The sequence below is a fragment of the Barbatula barbatula genome (assembly GCF_947034865.1).
Source record: "Barbatula barbatula genome assembly, chromosome: 8".
NCBI lineage: Eukaryota > Metazoa > Chordata > Actinopteri > Cypriniformes > Nemacheilidae > Barbatula > Barbatula barbatula.
In genome coordinates this window covers 22,997,517-23,014,720 of record NC_136771.1, presented here as the reverse complement: position 1 = coordinate 23,014,720, position 17,204 = coordinate 22,997,517, and the positions used below count along the sequence as shown (strand labels likewise).

Here is a 17,204-nt window from a genome sequence, read left to right as displayed (position 1 = left end):
TCGCCCTCTCCGCTAGTCATCTGGCGGACCGCGGGTCAAAAGTCATCCTTAACTGGCCGCAAATCATCCTTAACTGGCCCGCCTTCGTATGTCAAACAAGTGGATACTTGAAGAACGGTGATCTTTGAAAGTCCAAAACTGCTACATTAAATGTGAATGTTATTCCTGCCGCTTATAATGATAAATTCATTATATGCATGATTTAATATATGACATATAAGTAAAATAAACAAATACAGTGTCAATTGTAAAGTGTATATAAACCTCTCTTTACAATTTGTAATGGATTCAACGTAAGTACATCAAAGGTTCATTCATGTAAATACAATTATTTGTATTTTTACGAACCTTTCCTGCAGCCCACTCGCAGCCACAACCACATGGTGACCATCAAAAACATCATCCTTTTGAACATTTTGAAATAAATGTGTTTTTTGATCAGCAATTTTATGAAATGAAGGTTATAAATGAATCACAATGTCAGTCGTTTAATGCATCTTTCATCAAAGTCATCAGTTATAGAAGTAATTCAATTGAAGAATAATGATAAGGAAAACGATTTTCAAACATTGTGAAAACGCATCTCACACAAAAGGTTCTTCAACTGTTTAATACTGTCAGTCAATGAAAATGTGTTTTCACTAAAGTTAGTTTAGCTCCTGTTTTGTCAGTGGCCTAAATGTGATTTTGACCACAGATTATAGATGCATTTTAGGTCTTTATAGCATTTAGTCAAATCACAATATGCAATAGCTCTAGTTTGCACGTTTAGTTCACATTTTGTGTGTGTAAGACTGTAGTTTAAATACATATATTTTCAAAATACCTTGTTATCTAATGGTTTTCATTATGCATTTCATTATGTGACTGTAGTGTGTGTCAGACCTTATTCTATTAGGATTTAATGGCCTAGTTCCCATTTGTTAGATGACATTTAACTCGTATACTGCACCGTACCTTTAATAGCTGAATAACTCATCCACCGCACTGTCACTTCAACAACTGCAAGTCACTTGCACTATCGTTTAGTCTAAATTATTATCTGTTCATAGCCACCTGTACATTAATGTTCATAGTATATAGCCATCTGGATATATTGTTCATGTTACATACCTACTGTCATATTTTCATAAGAACACACCTGCTGTATAATATTTTCCTAATATTGTATTCTGTATTGATTAACTGTATATCCTGCACTTGCACTTCTGGTTAGACCTTAACTACATTTCGTTACACTGTACTTGTATATGTGTAATGACAATAAAGTTGAATCTAATCTAATCTATTTGTTTCAATTTTTTCAAAAGGGCTTTATTGCAGGGCCTTTATACATGTGTGCGCACAGTTTGCATCGTGTGAGGTTATGTTTCCCTCTGTAGGCCGTCGAGAGTAATTGCAACATACGAAAAAAAACTAAATAATTTCTCTTTGTGTAACAGTCGCCTTCTTTAACGAACAAAAGATAACCGGAAAACACTTTGCAATCCAGTGCACGAACAGCGGCTCATTATCGCAGTTTGCGCAATCCTCGCGTGTACTTGAGGCTTAAGTATGCGGTGTGGCGCTTCACGTAAACATGGGCGTGGTCTGCGTTCACTGTCGCCCCGTGACAGATGACATACACTTGACACATCTAATAAACAATCGAGCCGGGTCCGCCAAGCCGCGCCCCCGCGCTTCAACGGCCAACGGGAGTCGAGCGTAACTCAGAGAGGCGGGGTTTGAGGGCAGGCAGCGTTAAGTTGTTTTCATCGCCCGTGTGGCGTCGCAGGTCGTGGAGAAGAAGTGCACCGTTCGCTATGCAGACGTAAACTAACAGCTGTCGATGAGGCCGCCGCCGACAAACGACCACGGTCGGGTTTAATCGTCACGGAGAAGTTTCCAAACGCACTTTACAGCATTACAGCAACGGTTTAACCGTTTTTGCGGCCATGGAGGAGAAGAAGGAGGAGGGGGAAGCGGAGATCCAGGAACACGGACCCGAGCACTGGTTCTCCAAATGGGAGCGGCAGTGCCTAGCCGAGGCCGAGCAGCAGGAACCGAGCGAGGAGGAAACCGAGCAGAGCCAACAAACACTCTGGCACCTCTTCCAGAACTCCGCCACAGCCGTCGCGCAATTGTATAAAGGTGTGAAATTCATAACGAAGCGTCGCCATAAGGAGGCTAACATGCTAATTGGGTTACTCTGCCAAACAAAGGACACTAACCGATACGGTCAATCGGCGAGCTCGGTCTAGTTTAATCGAGGTCGGAATATAAATAGGTGTTGTTTTGTAACGAACGCACACGCTTGGACTTTATTTCAGAGTATATTTATTTTACGTTTGGTTGTTTTGAAGGTCGGTGGCGTTTTCGAGACTAGCATCGATGCTAGGTCGCTACTGAGTGACATAGTGGCGGATCAGTTCGTTTTAAAGTCCAAACATATCACGTTTTACAGATTCACGTTCGCAAATAACGCATTTTACAGTCGATTCAGAAAGTTTGGCGGATATGATCTGATATTTTTTAAACCTTTCCCGGCTGGTTGTCTATCCGCGAAACAAAATGGCGAAGTACAGGGAGGAGTTCGTCTGGTGAAAATAACTCGATTTACCACCCGACGCGTCTTTATTTTGAATTCGTGCGCAGTGCTTGCGTTAAAACAACTATCGTAGATGCAGTACGTGCAATGAACGCATTAAATATGCCGTTTTATAAAAACAATAATAATATGCGAAACAAAATGGCGAAGGCAGGATTAGCAGGCTAAGTTCAAAGATTGTGAGTTATCGTGTCGGCGCTGTAGAGTCTCAACGCTTCTGCGATGTCGATTCATGTTTTCAACTAAAAGCTAGTTTACATTTATTTTTATAGATGTGTTTAAACGGAACAGTCTGATAAACTAAAGCTACCCAACAAAATGGCGTAGAGTCTTCTGGCTACATATAACATTAGTTCACATCTATAGACGTCGTGTTATTAATGGCCGTGACTCAAAACGTAGTGTGCTTTCTTTGTAGACGACATTTCTAGGTATCCTAGACGCTGTGGTGTCTAAAAGTGCTTATGGGATGGCAGTCCGGGGGGTTATTGAGACAAACCGTGTGTAGGGTTGCCAAGGTAACGAATATGTAAAGCTGAAGAGAGTTGAGTTTTCTTTCAGAACATCAGGCAAATGTATGTTTGGATGGGAGAGAAAGTGTAAACATTCCCTGAGCTTTCTGTTCACTTCCACAGATAGAGTATGTCAACAACAACAGGGGCTTTCCTTGTGGGTTCCCTTTCAAAATGCTGCAACTGCTGTTACCAATCTATATAAAGGTAAGTTAAAAAACCATTATTGCCTTTAATGTGTGTTTATTCTGCTGTCGCTTGAGTTTTATCTATTGTATTGCAGTATACTCTATAGGTGAACGTAATAATTCACGGGGTTGTGTTGTTTTAACACATGGTGCTGTTGGTATTCCCAAATCACAAACTTATAGGAAAGCGATTTTCTAAAGATTTCAGCTTGTTTAAGATTTTTTTCATAGATATCCAGGAATGAAAGCCTCAGCAACAGACTGTGCAACAACACTGTCCTTTAGGTTTGCAGTACATTTACATCAATGCAATTGGCAGGTGCTCATACCAAAAGTGACTTGGAGTACATGCAAGTCTTGTTATGAGACGAACTTGTCCAAGTGGATTTTTGTGTTGGACGGAAGGACAGTTCTGCATATAGGAATAACACTGCATATAGGAATTTATAGTCTGTCTGATATTTGACCTGTGTTTTGACTTCCATAAAAGTATAGTCAATGTTTTCTTGTACAGCTCCTTTGTAACAATGAAAATGTCAACGGCGCTATATAAATAAAGCTGACTTGACTTTACAGTAACATGCAAACACACACTAAATCGCTGCGTCTGTCAATTATGACTAAATTACTTTCATTTCTTTTCAAAAGCACTTATGCAAAGATATTAGTCAAGAGCAATTTACATGAATCGACCGGAAAACAATGTAGTTTAGTACTTCCTTGCTTAATGGAGAAATGTCAAGAATTTTTTAAGCAGCTGTCAGTATTCGTTCACATGTTTAGAAACTACATGTCTGACTTGTATCAAAACGATCAGTTTCTTTCCCCCGGACACAATCTGTCTGAACTGTAATGGTGAAAGTAGTTGACAAATCCTTATGACTGATTCAGAATAGTAAATGTTCACCCAAAAATACAAATTCTGTCATGATATACTCGCCCTCATGTCATTGCATACCTGTATAAATTGCTTTGTTCTGATGAACACAGAGAAAGATACTTGAAAGAATGTTAGCAATTTTCAATTCTGTGACATCATTGACTGCCATAGTAGGAAAAATGAAATGGTAGTCAAAGGTGCCAAAGAACGGTTTGTGTTCCTAAATTCTTCCAAACTTCTCACTTTGTGTTCAACAAAATAAACAATATTTTATTCCTACTATTGTAGTGGATGATGTCACAGAACTGAAAATTGCTCATATTCTTACAAGTATCCTTTGTGTTTAACAGAAAAAAGGTTTGAAACAACCTGAGGGTGAGTTTATTATGACAGAAGTTTTATTTTTGAGTGAACTGTCCCTTTAAGTCTAAGCAGCACCGTTGACTTATGTAATGTAGGCGCTGCTGGTGTTGATAACACGGTTCAGAAATGATAAGTTTGGTTGGGATAATGAATGGAGGATGTGAGATGCATCACGGGTGATTTGTCACTTTATTAGGAGCTGTCAGGAACAGGAAGGTGTTTACTGGACATGACTGCTTGCAAATCAACCGATTTGGTATTTCTTTTTGCTGTCGTCTGAAGTTTGTACAACCGGGTATGACAGGATGTGAGTGCGTCCAGTAGCCCTTGATAAGGGCCTGTGTTGGAGACATGCAGATGCAGTATGTTTCATTCTGTTCTCAGTTGATGTGTATCTACCAGATTCATCTCTCAATCGCAGCTAACAGCATGCACCAACATGCTCTTCAGTACATGCATGCGTTATTTATATGATGTTCTCATTGAGATGTTTTAGCACTAGGCTGGTAAATATCTGCCTGTGAGTACATTCGTGCCCCACTGCCTTTGTTTATACAGTTGGGGACGTGGGAGACCGGAAGTGCAAGCGAATGTGAAAACACGTCCATTCTACTGCATGTGGAAGTTCAAGTTTGGTGAACCCTAACTTTGGTGTCCGAAGTCTTGGAGTCTACCGTGATTGTGGATGTATTCAAAGATCTTAGACATTTCTCATAAATAACAAATTAGATACTTTTTCTTGTATCATTTCATGCATTTAAGCTTTAAACAAATGTTTTCCATCTCAAGCGAAGCAGACTTTTATTTTGGTGCAGGTACAGGCTGAAATATGTTCACGACTGTTTTGCTCAGTTTTTGCATTTTTTGTTGTTGCCTGTTACAGATTTTAAGTTGAAAATAACTTTGAAGAAAATAACAGTGCAGCTGTTTATGAGGAGCTGATGCTGAAAGAATTCAATGTACGGAAATGAATTGTGTTAAAAACATGCAGTTTTGTTAGATGTTATAGATGTGTCCTTTGCATATTGACATTATTAAACACATCTCATTGCCATAAATACTTGTGTGAGTGGCAGCCTTTCAGGTTAGGAGACATTGAGTTAAGGAAGTAAAGTATAACTGATTTCTTACAGTGTTTTTTTCTTTTTCAGAGAGCGTTGACGCCCATCAGCGCAGTTACGAGCTGGGTATCCAGATCGGCCATCAGCGACGGAACAAAGACGTCCTGGCATGGGTGAAGAAAAGGAGGCGGACGATTCGACGTGAGGATCTCATCAGCTTCCTCTGTGGTAAAGCCCCACCGCCACGGAGCTCCAGAGCTCCTCCAAGACTGACGATGGTGTCGCCAAGCCGACCCGCATCCTCAGAGACAAGTTCTTCTGTAGAAACCGATCTGCAGCCCTTCAGGGAGGCCATTGCACTTCATGGTAAGGACACTTAGTGCCTTGGTGTCAAGCAGTGTACTTGAAATGTTCACACAATAAGAATATCAAAGTACAAGTTGCAATATTTAACACATGAAACTGGATTCCTCTGAGACTTGTTAATGTGTTTATTAGTTGGCTTTGCACCAGTTTGCAATAGTAGATACACAATTTAAATGGACCAAAGACCTAATCATTTTCATTTGAACCCTGCTTGAAACATTCAATAGCATGTTCCCTTCGTCTACATGGCAATGTAAAGGGTTGTGTCAATAAATACTTTAATCATTAAAGCTGTGTCTTTGTTTCTGTGTTTTTAAGGTCTAAGCGGAGCAATGGCGAGTATCAGTATGCGCTCTGGAGCCCCTGGTTCACCTACACACCTGAGCGCTAGCTCCGCCCCCAGCCGTCGCAGAAACGGCCTTCACGATGTGGACCTCAACACTTTCATCGCCGAGGAGATGGCGCTGCACCTTGACAACGGAAATCGGAAACGAAGCTCCGCCCAGTGCAATGATGTCATTACAGACTCGCCCACCCACAAACGCAATAGGATGATCTGAGCTCTTAAGAAAACGACTGCGGAATGAGAAAATGCCACTCCTCACTCATCCTCGCATCTTTATTCAGACCAGGAAATGAAAGCAACCAGTAACAGTGCTCACCACAGCCCAGCACATTCTCTGATTGGTCCCAAGAGCCCAGTGAGGTCATCAGTTGGAGGCGGTGCTCAGTGCAGAGGCCTAAGTGCCCTTCCATAGGATTCTGTTGACAAACACACAACACCGTTCACTATATTGTTGTGTGAGTGGACTGTTTGTGCGTGTAAGATTTGTGTTGAAGGCTGAACTGACATGATTGAACGCAGGAACAAGAAAAAAAAACATCTTTGTGTGCATGTTCGCAATATATTGAGCTACATATGTTCAATTGTGTGTGTGTGTGTTTTACTGTATGGGAGTACGTGTGTGTGTGTGAGGGTGCGAATGGTCAGTTTTGTGTTGGTGTGTGGTACCTGCCTCTTCCTCCAGCATCTGTCACTGCCCCAGCTCTCAGTTACCACACTGCGGCTTCAAAAGTTTTATTTTTTAATATTATTGACGATGTTATTCATTATTTTCTTTTGCCTTCTCTTAGTTCTGCTCCAGTAGCAGGCACAAGTGCTGCGATAGCCATACGTCTGCTGTCATGCACATCTTATTTGTCTTCAATACTTCAGTTTCTCAGCATTCTTCCAGAGCGTCCCGTTCTTTTTCATTCATCCTGTTTTGACACACTTTCCCCAGCATCTTTGTCTCCAGTGTAACATTATGTAATGTAAATACCTGTAGGTGCTGACATAGACTTGTGGTACATATTGTAAAAAAAAAAAGCTGTGCAGAGACCATTGAATTGTTAATGTACAATAATGATTCTTGCATTAAAGAAATCAAGCTTTTAACTACTTATGTCTCTGCCATCTTTGTCGTCTTATGTCAGACATTGCACACTGTTCACTTTTTACGACAGATTATTATAACATCCTGGGAAGTGGGATTAAAACACCAATATGTTGAATGTACACAATGTTGTGTTTAATGTACAATCGGTTACTGTTAAATTGACAGCCTGTCAACAACAGCTGTTAATAACAATGCGTTCAAAATGGCTGCCATCATCCATGTGTTCAACTGTTGCTCGGCACTTTAATGAATTTATCGGCATAGGAGTCAAAACAGCATAATACTTGGATAACATGAGGTAGACATGACAAATAAGATATGTAAGGCCAGCTCGTGTATTAGTGTTGAGTCTGTAGTGATAGTTACTTATACTCTTTTCTAAAAGCACTTGATTTAAATTGAATCATGTTTTTATCAAAGCGTCTGCGAATGCATAAATCTTATGTGGGAGAGGGTCCCCAGCATGAGACGTTTTTTGGGGGGCAAACATTTTTAAAATTGTATTGTATCTTAACATTCTTTTTTTTACCTAAGGTACCTTGAGGGAGGCGTGAAGGATATTAAGCACTTTTAAACAAAATGTTAAAAGAGACACGAATCTCACAAAAAGACAAAACACCAAATGTTTTATAATACACTTTATTATTGTTTATACTAGAATAATTAATTCACAGTATCTTATTTCACAATTATTACATTTGTAATTAATATTTAAGGAAATATCTAAAGGGCCCCCAGGTTTATTTTTACCAATCCCTCCTCTCTCAATTCGAGCACTGGATTTAAGTAAACTGCAGCAAGCCAAACTGTGATTAAAAACATGGTGAAACACTGTAAAAGATGGCTTCACCTAAGATAACAGATATTCCTGATAAGTTGCATCATCATACCCATGTTATCTTTAAACTAAGATGTACAGTAATAACATGTTTTTTGGAAGAACATGAAATCATAGTAGATGCAAAACATTTTGACATTCAATCATAACTTTTATTATCTGCTAAGTGAACTTTCAAAGTAATTTTACACATTCTCATTTACCGCATGCTACTTCACAGACAATTTTTAAGATACACATTTGATTTTGTACGTCTGACGGTACATCCTAATAATTTCCAAGAACATCCCAGGCAATTCTGTGCAGTCATGGTCACTAAGAAAAGTTCATTTGTGAAGATAAATGCAAACAGAGTTTAGATTTTAAGTCTAAACCTTTGCTGCCAATAGAAATATCGACATTGACTACCTTATGGACCTCAAGCTTTGTCTTGACCTCAGTCATAGAGCCATCTAGGTAAGTTACATATATCAACCTTTGTGTGTTTGGCATGAATAGGTTTAAGTTAAAATATTTCCAATAATGTCCTTGTTGCACCTCAAATTTTTCATGTTTTATTTAGCTTTACCGTTTCTCCTCCACAAAGCTCTTTACATTCAGTCCTTACTGTTCCGCAACCTGTTGTTTCATTGATAAAATAACAGTTCGCGTTTGTCGTGGGCGCGCATCGGGATGTAACCATCCACTGTCGCTATGGTAACAGACCGCCGCTCCGTACAATGTCATTGGCTCTGCATTCCTTTACACCGCTGTCTTCTGTATCATCTCAGTTTCTGTAAAGATGATCGTGAGCCCGTCACCATAGCAACACGTTACATATCCAGAAGTAACATTTATCCCATCAAAGATAAGCCTAGGCTGTTTTTATCTATAACGCCACGTAATACCCGTCATCCCCCGCCAGGGGGCGGCAGTTAACAACATAAAGAAGCGTGACAAATCAAGTGCGTAAAAACCTAAATTGCCCTTGCAGATCGCGTCTCGACGACAAAGGTTGTGTGTAAATGAGCAGTCGGGATCTATTGCGTTCAGCTTGTGTAAAAAGGTGAATTAGAGGTGATGTTTCCGTCTCTTTGAAGAGAAATGTGAAGGGTGGGCTTAGAGAGAGATGCATTTCTGTGAAGAAGATGAGCTCACTGGTGCTGTGCTGAATGAGAAAAATCACAAACAAAGCCAGTGGGTAGAAGGAGAGAGAGAGTAAAGGTAGTAAAAGGGCATGGAAATAGAGTAGAGTATAATACACACCGCAACATGTAACTTCTGCCATCATTTACCCATCTTGACTTTCTATCTTGTGAATACAAAATGAGATTTTAGGCAGGATGTCCTGCGCGCGAGGAATTCAAAGGGGACTGAAGCTGTCGAAATCCACGAATGAGATAAAAGCACCTCGAAATGTGTCACGACAAGATTGACGGCCCACTACGGGTGTATCTACGTGTACCTGAACACGAATGGCATTTGAGAGCGATGGGAGAACGAAAGGATGAGCAAATCATAAGAATGTTCTTCTTCGCAGTTACTTCTGAAGACATGACATATAGGCCATGGACCGTCCATAGTACGGACTATTTTCGTGGTCATTTGTTGTCATTTTTCAAGCTCAGCTGCCCCACTTTCATTGCATGGAAGGTTGTTATTTAGAGATTTTTAACGTTTGATGAATAAAAAGGTCAGAAGGGTTTGGAAGACCACGAAGATGATTGTGACCTCACCTCATCTGTCCTCTTAAACGTTTCCGCCGCCATCTTTCACGGGTGCTCTCGTCCATCTTCGGCTGCATTCCAGCTGCAAACACACATACAAACGCTTTTGCTCCCCGCGTGCATCGAATGGTCTACAACAGCAAGCCCCGGAGCGCCTCCAAAATATTATTACGTCTGTCTAAGGGCAACTCTGTCTCTGCCTCTATCTGTGCCATATACACACAAAGCGAGGACCCTCAGGCTTCTTCTGTGAAATTACTTTAGTAGAACACGAGTCGTAAGCCTTTTCTTATCAACATCATCTTATATCTACAGGAGACACATATTTGACGTGTTTACAAAGATAAGATGTTCGAAATCTAAATTTTAAATGGTTTATTAATAGCTTTCTTTGTTTTTCTATGCACGGTTCATCAGTCCAGGTTATTTCAGAATAAAACGTTTGTTTTGTCAAAAGCTTTAACTTGCTCTGACATTACTTTTTTGGGGCGACGTGGGCCACGCGTGTTCATCGATAGCATATAACTGTAAAGGGGAAAATTGGTAGTCAGCAGTGATTTAAAGCCGGTTCAACCTAATGTAATATAAATGACAGCATTAAAAAATAAATGTTACCATGATCTCAGGGGTGAAGTTGACCTTCAGACTCCACGTCCGAGTCTCCTCAAAAGTATGTGACAGCTGTGTTGCAGGAGGGGGTAGATGGCCACAATCCACAGCAAATTCACATTCGGTCCATCTTCATTCTAGGATGAAACGACCACTAATCACAATCTAATGAATTCCTGAGGAATATAATCATCCTGCAGTTTTAGTTCATTCACGCTTTAACTACAATAGCAATCGATGAAAAAAATCCTATATAGGATTCGTCTCTGCTACGGAGCAAAACCTTGCTCTCTCATGTACAGACTTCAATTGAGACATAAGCAATTTTGATAAGCGGCCCTTCATTGATTCAAATATCTATTATGTTTCAAATATAAAAAGCACCGCTAGATTCAGGCCATTCAGCCAATGTTCTACCCGAGACCAACTTTTCCTTTTAATCTGGGTTAGCCCACACCAGCTGTCCAGAACACATACAAAGACACAGAGAGAGAGAGAGAGAGAGAGAGAGAGAGAGAGAGAGAGAGAGAGAGAGAGAGAGAGAGCACTTATCAGAATGGACAGGAAATATGCTAACTTTAGTTTGAGTTTACATTCCCCAGACACACTCTCTCGCTCTCTCTCTTTCTTTTACTCTATCTTTCTCCCGTTATCTCCCGCAGGGTGTGCTGTCTGGGATGAGAGCTCTCACAGCCAGAACATTCTCTCTCGCTCTCTATCTCTCTCTCTCTCACACACGCACACATAGTCGCAGGACTCAGCATGGACCTATGCACTATATTTTGAATAATATATATTGACCACAGGAGCAGCTCAAGATGATCATCCTACGTTTAGCAGGGAGGAGAAATGAGCAAGTCTGACCTCATACTGCTGCGGGGGCCATTGTAGGCTGGATGTGGCGTCTCAGATGCCGAAATTAGATTGAACCCCCAAAACACAACCTTAAATAAAGCGCTTTATCCATCTGACAGTTCAGAATGCATGAATAAAAGCATTCTTGAGCAAAACTGAAATTAAATAATCATTTCTTCATTTGTATATTGAAAGGGAATTTTTATACCCACGTCGAATACATTGCCATTATGTTTATTTTAAACTGACAATGCATTTATTTACAGATGCTAGCAATGTTTAATGTAATATTTATGTTTTGATTGACATTTACAGTATACTTTAAATGCGATTTGCCCTAGAGCTACCTGCAGCTGGGTCTCTTGCTCAAGTGCACAATGGTTAATGCTCACGGATCACTCCACAAGTCATTGTCAACACAATTCTTTACGCACTCCTAAAATACATTTGAGTTCAAAAGGTTGTAACTGTATTTGTTTACTTGTTTAACAAATAATCAAGTAAACAACAAGCTGGATGCTGTCAAAATGACACTGGGTTTATTCATATTGATTTCAAATGCTTGTTTTTTGGCTCTTCAGAATTTAATAAATACCATGCACGTATGTTTATAGACATATACAGTATTACATGTATATACTGTAAAAAATAAAAAAAAAATAAAAAAAAATATATATATATATGCGTGTGTGTTTATATATATACAGTGTTTACTGTATAAAATATGTGATTTTTTATATGTATATATATTAAAGGCACTGTATTTCTTCATGGGAAAATTAAAGATTAAACTTAATTTAAAGGCTAATGATCGTGATGAAACATGAAAAAAAAATCGTTTTTGTAGATGAGGACGATGGAAAATCCAAACAGTTAAAATATGTTTTGAAGAAATAAAATCTTTGGGTGTCTAAAATCTCCCCTTACCATCATGTATTTCCTTTATTCCTTCACTTATATATAGTCCACTTGACGGAGTGGATAAAAACATTGAATGTTCATTGAACACACGGTGCATTATGGGATTAAATGATGAGTGCACTTGATAATGTCCGATATTTCAGGCACAAATATTTCAGACATGGCTGTTCCCTCAGTAGTGCACATGGGTATAGGGTCCTATTTATTAGATTCTTAAGTTTCTAACTTTTAATTCCTAAAATGTTTATAACAATATATCTTTAAATATAAATGTTGTTTGGTGAAACATGCTTGTTCCATCACTGACTAGAGCTAAAACTCTCATTTATACCCCACCACACTGAACACATGCTATGTGTGTATATATAATATACTTTATGTATATACTGTAATTCTTTCTGGGAGAATAAAAGATTGAATTTACTTTAAAGGATAATCATCCTGATGTACACGCTTCCTGATTCCTGTAAATGTTTAAAAAGTGATCTGCATGTGAAATGGCAAAGCAGCTCAACAAAACAAGAAAAGACAGGTCTCATAAAAGTGCCAATAGCTGACGGGTGCTCAGGGTTTTGTATAATCAAGACCCGAGTGCAAATTCAGGTTTTCTTATTGAAGCTGGAATTTCATAGATTAGCAGAAATCCCAAAGGCATTGGCACACATCGAAAGCTGCGTCATCCCCTGTGACTTCTGATCCGTTTTAATCAAATTCTAATCTAATCCATCAAACGTGTTAAAATGAGGAATTCTGGTTAAGAAATGATTACAGCAAGAAGAGAAGGACAGCTGGTGATCCTACAAGGTCACGCGGTGGTCTGCTCTGACTTTTCCTATTAACATTTCCTGGTCGGGCAGATTGAAAAGAATCATTTGAAAGACAGAAAAACGAAAGATAATTTGCCACAATGTTCAGACAATAAACATTGAAAGATGTCAATGTTCAACATGTCCCTTCCAGTAAAACTGATGGCTACGCTTCTGCCAAACGCTACAATCTGGAGGAAGCGTACATTTCACTGCAAGTATTTTATGCTAGCTGGGGCGCTACATGGGGCATTTATACATCTCATTTGCTATGAATGGCACTGATTGGAATGTTTTTGTATAGGGGACTGGGAAATTCAGCCAAACAGCTGGTCTTGGGGAGACGCCGGTGATTCTGCCCCAGCGTGAACCCTCAAGGAATGAAGAAAACTTTTCAAATTATATTTCTCTGTTGGAGTCGTGGCATACTGGCTCAAGGGGAAGGAAGCAGGTTCAAGTTCGGTCCTTTTCCTCTCTCTCTCTCTCTCTCTCTCTCTCAGCTCATCTGTCTTGTAAAACAAACATACTTGAATAAAATGTCATGAGGATTTTGTGGATGAGGACTTTTGTGAAGCACATTGAAAATCCAACAAATCTTTGGGTGTCTAAAATCTCCCCATGCCATCATGTATTTCCTTTATTCCTTCACTAATATAAAGTTCAATTGACGGAGTGAATAAAAACATTGAATGTACATTGAACACATGGTGCATTATGGGATTGAATGATGAGTGCACTTGATAATGTCCGATATTTCAGGCACGACTATTTCCCTCGGTAGTGCACATGGGTATAGGGGCCTATTTATTCTATTTTTAAGTTTCCAATTTTTAAATTCCCAAAAATATTTCTTTTAATAACATACAGGTATATGACATTATATTTACAAATGATTGAACCAATTTGCCTGTTTGTGATGTTTGAACGTCCTTTCTTACTTTAAAACTGTAAGTAAATGGCTTTCCTCGCAGAAGGTCTGCATTCGGATAAAAATGAGCTTAGAAAACATTTCAAATTCACATTTTATGTTATTTTCTCATGTGGCAAGTAGCCGTGTAATAAGAGGGATAATGTACATATCAAACAGGTTATCATTTATAATCTGTTATATAGTTTTTACCTTACTTGCATCTAACACTAAATACATGAATTATTATTATTATAATTAAATAATCAAATATTACACAATGAAAACATGATTTTTTATCTTGTTTTCAAATGAACACTTCAAATATAAATGTAGTTTGGTGAAACGGGCTTGTAGATGTAGATCACTGAAACTCATCAACATTAACACCCCACCTCACATGACTGAACACATACTATGGTGAACCTACTGACAGGTCAGAAAAACAAACTAAAAGCCTGCACATACAGTAAAGCCAGAGATATCTATAGGTTGGATGGACAAATGTATGCTCATAACCGTGAACTTGTGAGTCTAATATTGTATACCTTTTTATAAATACATTTATGAATCCTGTATGAACGCAAGTAGGCATGGGACTATGTGTGCGTCTTTCATAAATACATAATAACAATAATATGTCAAAGTCTCATGTGTGTGCAGGCGCTCATAAATATGTGAATATATGTCTAAAATGAGTTATGAATAATGTACTTAGAGGGTGTCCGTCTGAATAAATATCATTCTGTTCATCATGTGTGTGTGCTTGTTAAAGCGATAATGGATAAAAGTTTCAGAAGTCAAAAGAGTAGCTCATGACACACGATAGCAGTCGCTCACATTTCAGTGTATGTGAACATACAGTAGAGCGAGAGAGAGAGAGAGAGAGAGAGAGAGAGAGAGAGAGAGAGAGAGAGAGAGAGAGAGAGAGGGAGAGAGAGAGAGAGAGAGAGAGAGAGAGAGAGAGAGAGCGAGAGAGCGAGAGAGCGAGAGAGAGAGCGAGAGAGCGAGAGAGCGAGAGAGCGAGAGAGCGAGAGAGAGAGAGAGAGAGAGAGAGAGGGGGGGAGAGAGAGAGAGAGAGAGGTATGTTTTAAAAACAAGATTTATAACATTAACACAGAGTTATTATAAGTTCGTTTTTTGTTTTATTGTATTTTTCATATTTGTTTGTTAATTTTAATTCAATTTTTGCTATTTTGTTATGTGCTATTGTCAATTTATAATTTACAACTTATAATTGAATGTTGACAAAATGTTACATATACTCTCCACCTTTAAGCCTTTATTTATATAATTTTATAAGACTATATTTGTTTAGTTTCTTTTTATGTTACTATACATGTTTAATTTCTATTTACTTTATGTATTTTTTATTGATTATATCAGCGCCTCAACTAATTTCAGTTTATTGCTATTAGGCAACAGTTCAATATTAGTTTAGTTTATATTTTTTCCTAATAATATTCAAGCCTATATTTGATTAGATTTATTCAAATGGAAATATTTTAAATGTTGTAGTTTTAATCAACTATAATAACCTTGTTAACATTTTTAAATCTCTGATCTTTCACGTTTTAAGACCCTGTCGAGATCTCTTCATCTTTAAAGGAGACGCTAGATTAATGAATAAATTATTTAGTATAAAGTGTTTTTTTTGTGCTTTTTCAGGCCAATCTATACAGTACGTACGGCCTGCTTACAGCTGTCTCGGCATCCTATGCCATATATGGACCGGACAGAATTGTGTTTCCACTTCATTTGCTCCTTGCTCACTACGAGAAACAAATGAGACATTCGAGAGATTTAATTTGTAATATTTCTTTCTTAGAAATATGGGAGATAAAGGAACTCCCACTTTATCTCCCCTTCAAGACTTTAAGTCAATAAAACTTTAAAACGGGTTTTACCTTTAATAACACTTGTCGGCACTCAAAATCCAGCTTTGGACTTTACGGTGCACGGCATTCTTCATTCTTTGTGCAAAATCCGGCTCCACCTCCAGTGACAGAAAAGCCTGCTGGTCTCCTCACCTTCTAACTGCCGTCAAGTTGCCTAGCTCTCCCACGCATTCCCTCGGTTCTTCCCAGCCAAATGTCTCATCCCAAACCCCCTTATACATGTTTAATGAGTTAGCAAGACCCCCTAACTATAGTACAGTAATTGCCCACTGCCAATTAAAAGAGGACAGGCTCCCCAAGGGTCCCATTCCTCCCACAGGTCGCTTAAAGGTACCCTACAGCATTCTCTGAGGGTTTCTGGCCCAACGTTCTGTGAAGTTGCTCCCTGACAAGATCCATTTGAAGACGCAGTAGGAAGAAATTTAATAATGCATGCAGTCGAATTGTTGGAAACATCTGTGTGAGCTCTTGTATGGGCGAGATATCCGACCGCGGAGGTTAAAGATGTACATGTTAACCGTAAGCACGAATTCGTTGCATTGAATTCCGCTCGCTGTCTTTTATCTGTGAAACACCCAAAAATGAATTTGTAAAGATTGTGGTACTTTTCATGAAATTCCAATGAGCATCATAAAAGTTTTATAATATGATCACATGACTACATTCCTGAAGTGCGAGAAAAAGTCCATTGAAGTATCCTTCACATGTTTAGGAAATGCTTTTAACAAAAACAACATATTCAGGGTGAAAAAAAGTGTAGGGATCAGCACGTGTTGTCTTTGGGAATCAAACCCACAACCTTGGCACGCATAACAGCATTTTCTACCATTTGAGACACGGAAACTCAATACGAATCCCCTGTTTGCATTCATCCACGATTCATTTTCAATTACACGGGGGTGTAAGTGAGATAAATGGAGTAGTACTGTTCGCGGGTCACGTGATCTTAACATGACGGCCCCCACGAGGCGATCCTCCGACACAACATGATTCTTCATTTCACGTGAGGGTGCGTGATTTAAACTGATTTTTAAAAGAAATACGTTATCACATGTGGACAATATGTGGACTTCCTAGAAAACGCTTCGAAGTGTTTTAATGTGAAGCTGTATATTTATTTAGGGACAAAACTATTTAAAAAGGAGAAATGTACTGAGTGCACATTCAAAACACACGTCAGGGTCAACGAGACATGCCAAACTTGAAAACCCCTCAAAGTTCAGTGTGCGTGTTTTTATTTGAAACCTTTTGACAGGTTGCCGTACGTA

At 39.0% G+C, this 17,204-nt stretch overlaps 1 protein-coding gene across 1 annotated transcript; it reads left to right on the top strand.

Annotated features, from left to right (window-relative positions):
• The first annotated feature begins 1,668 nt into the window (after positions 1-1,668).
• Positions 1,669-8,774, top strand: hapstr1b (HUWE1 associated protein modifying stress responses b). The gene is made up of 4 exons (XM_079463111.1): positions 1,669-2,130; positions 3,223-3,306; positions 5,682-5,957; positions 6,276-8,774. Exons 1-4 carry the CDS (start codon positions 1,935-1,937, stop codon positions 6,515-6,517), a joined length of 798 nt encoding a protein of 265 aa, XP_079319237.1. The 5' UTR covers positions 1,669-1,934; the 3' UTR covers positions 6,518-8,774.
• Positions 8,775-17,204: the final 8,430 nt, after the last annotated feature.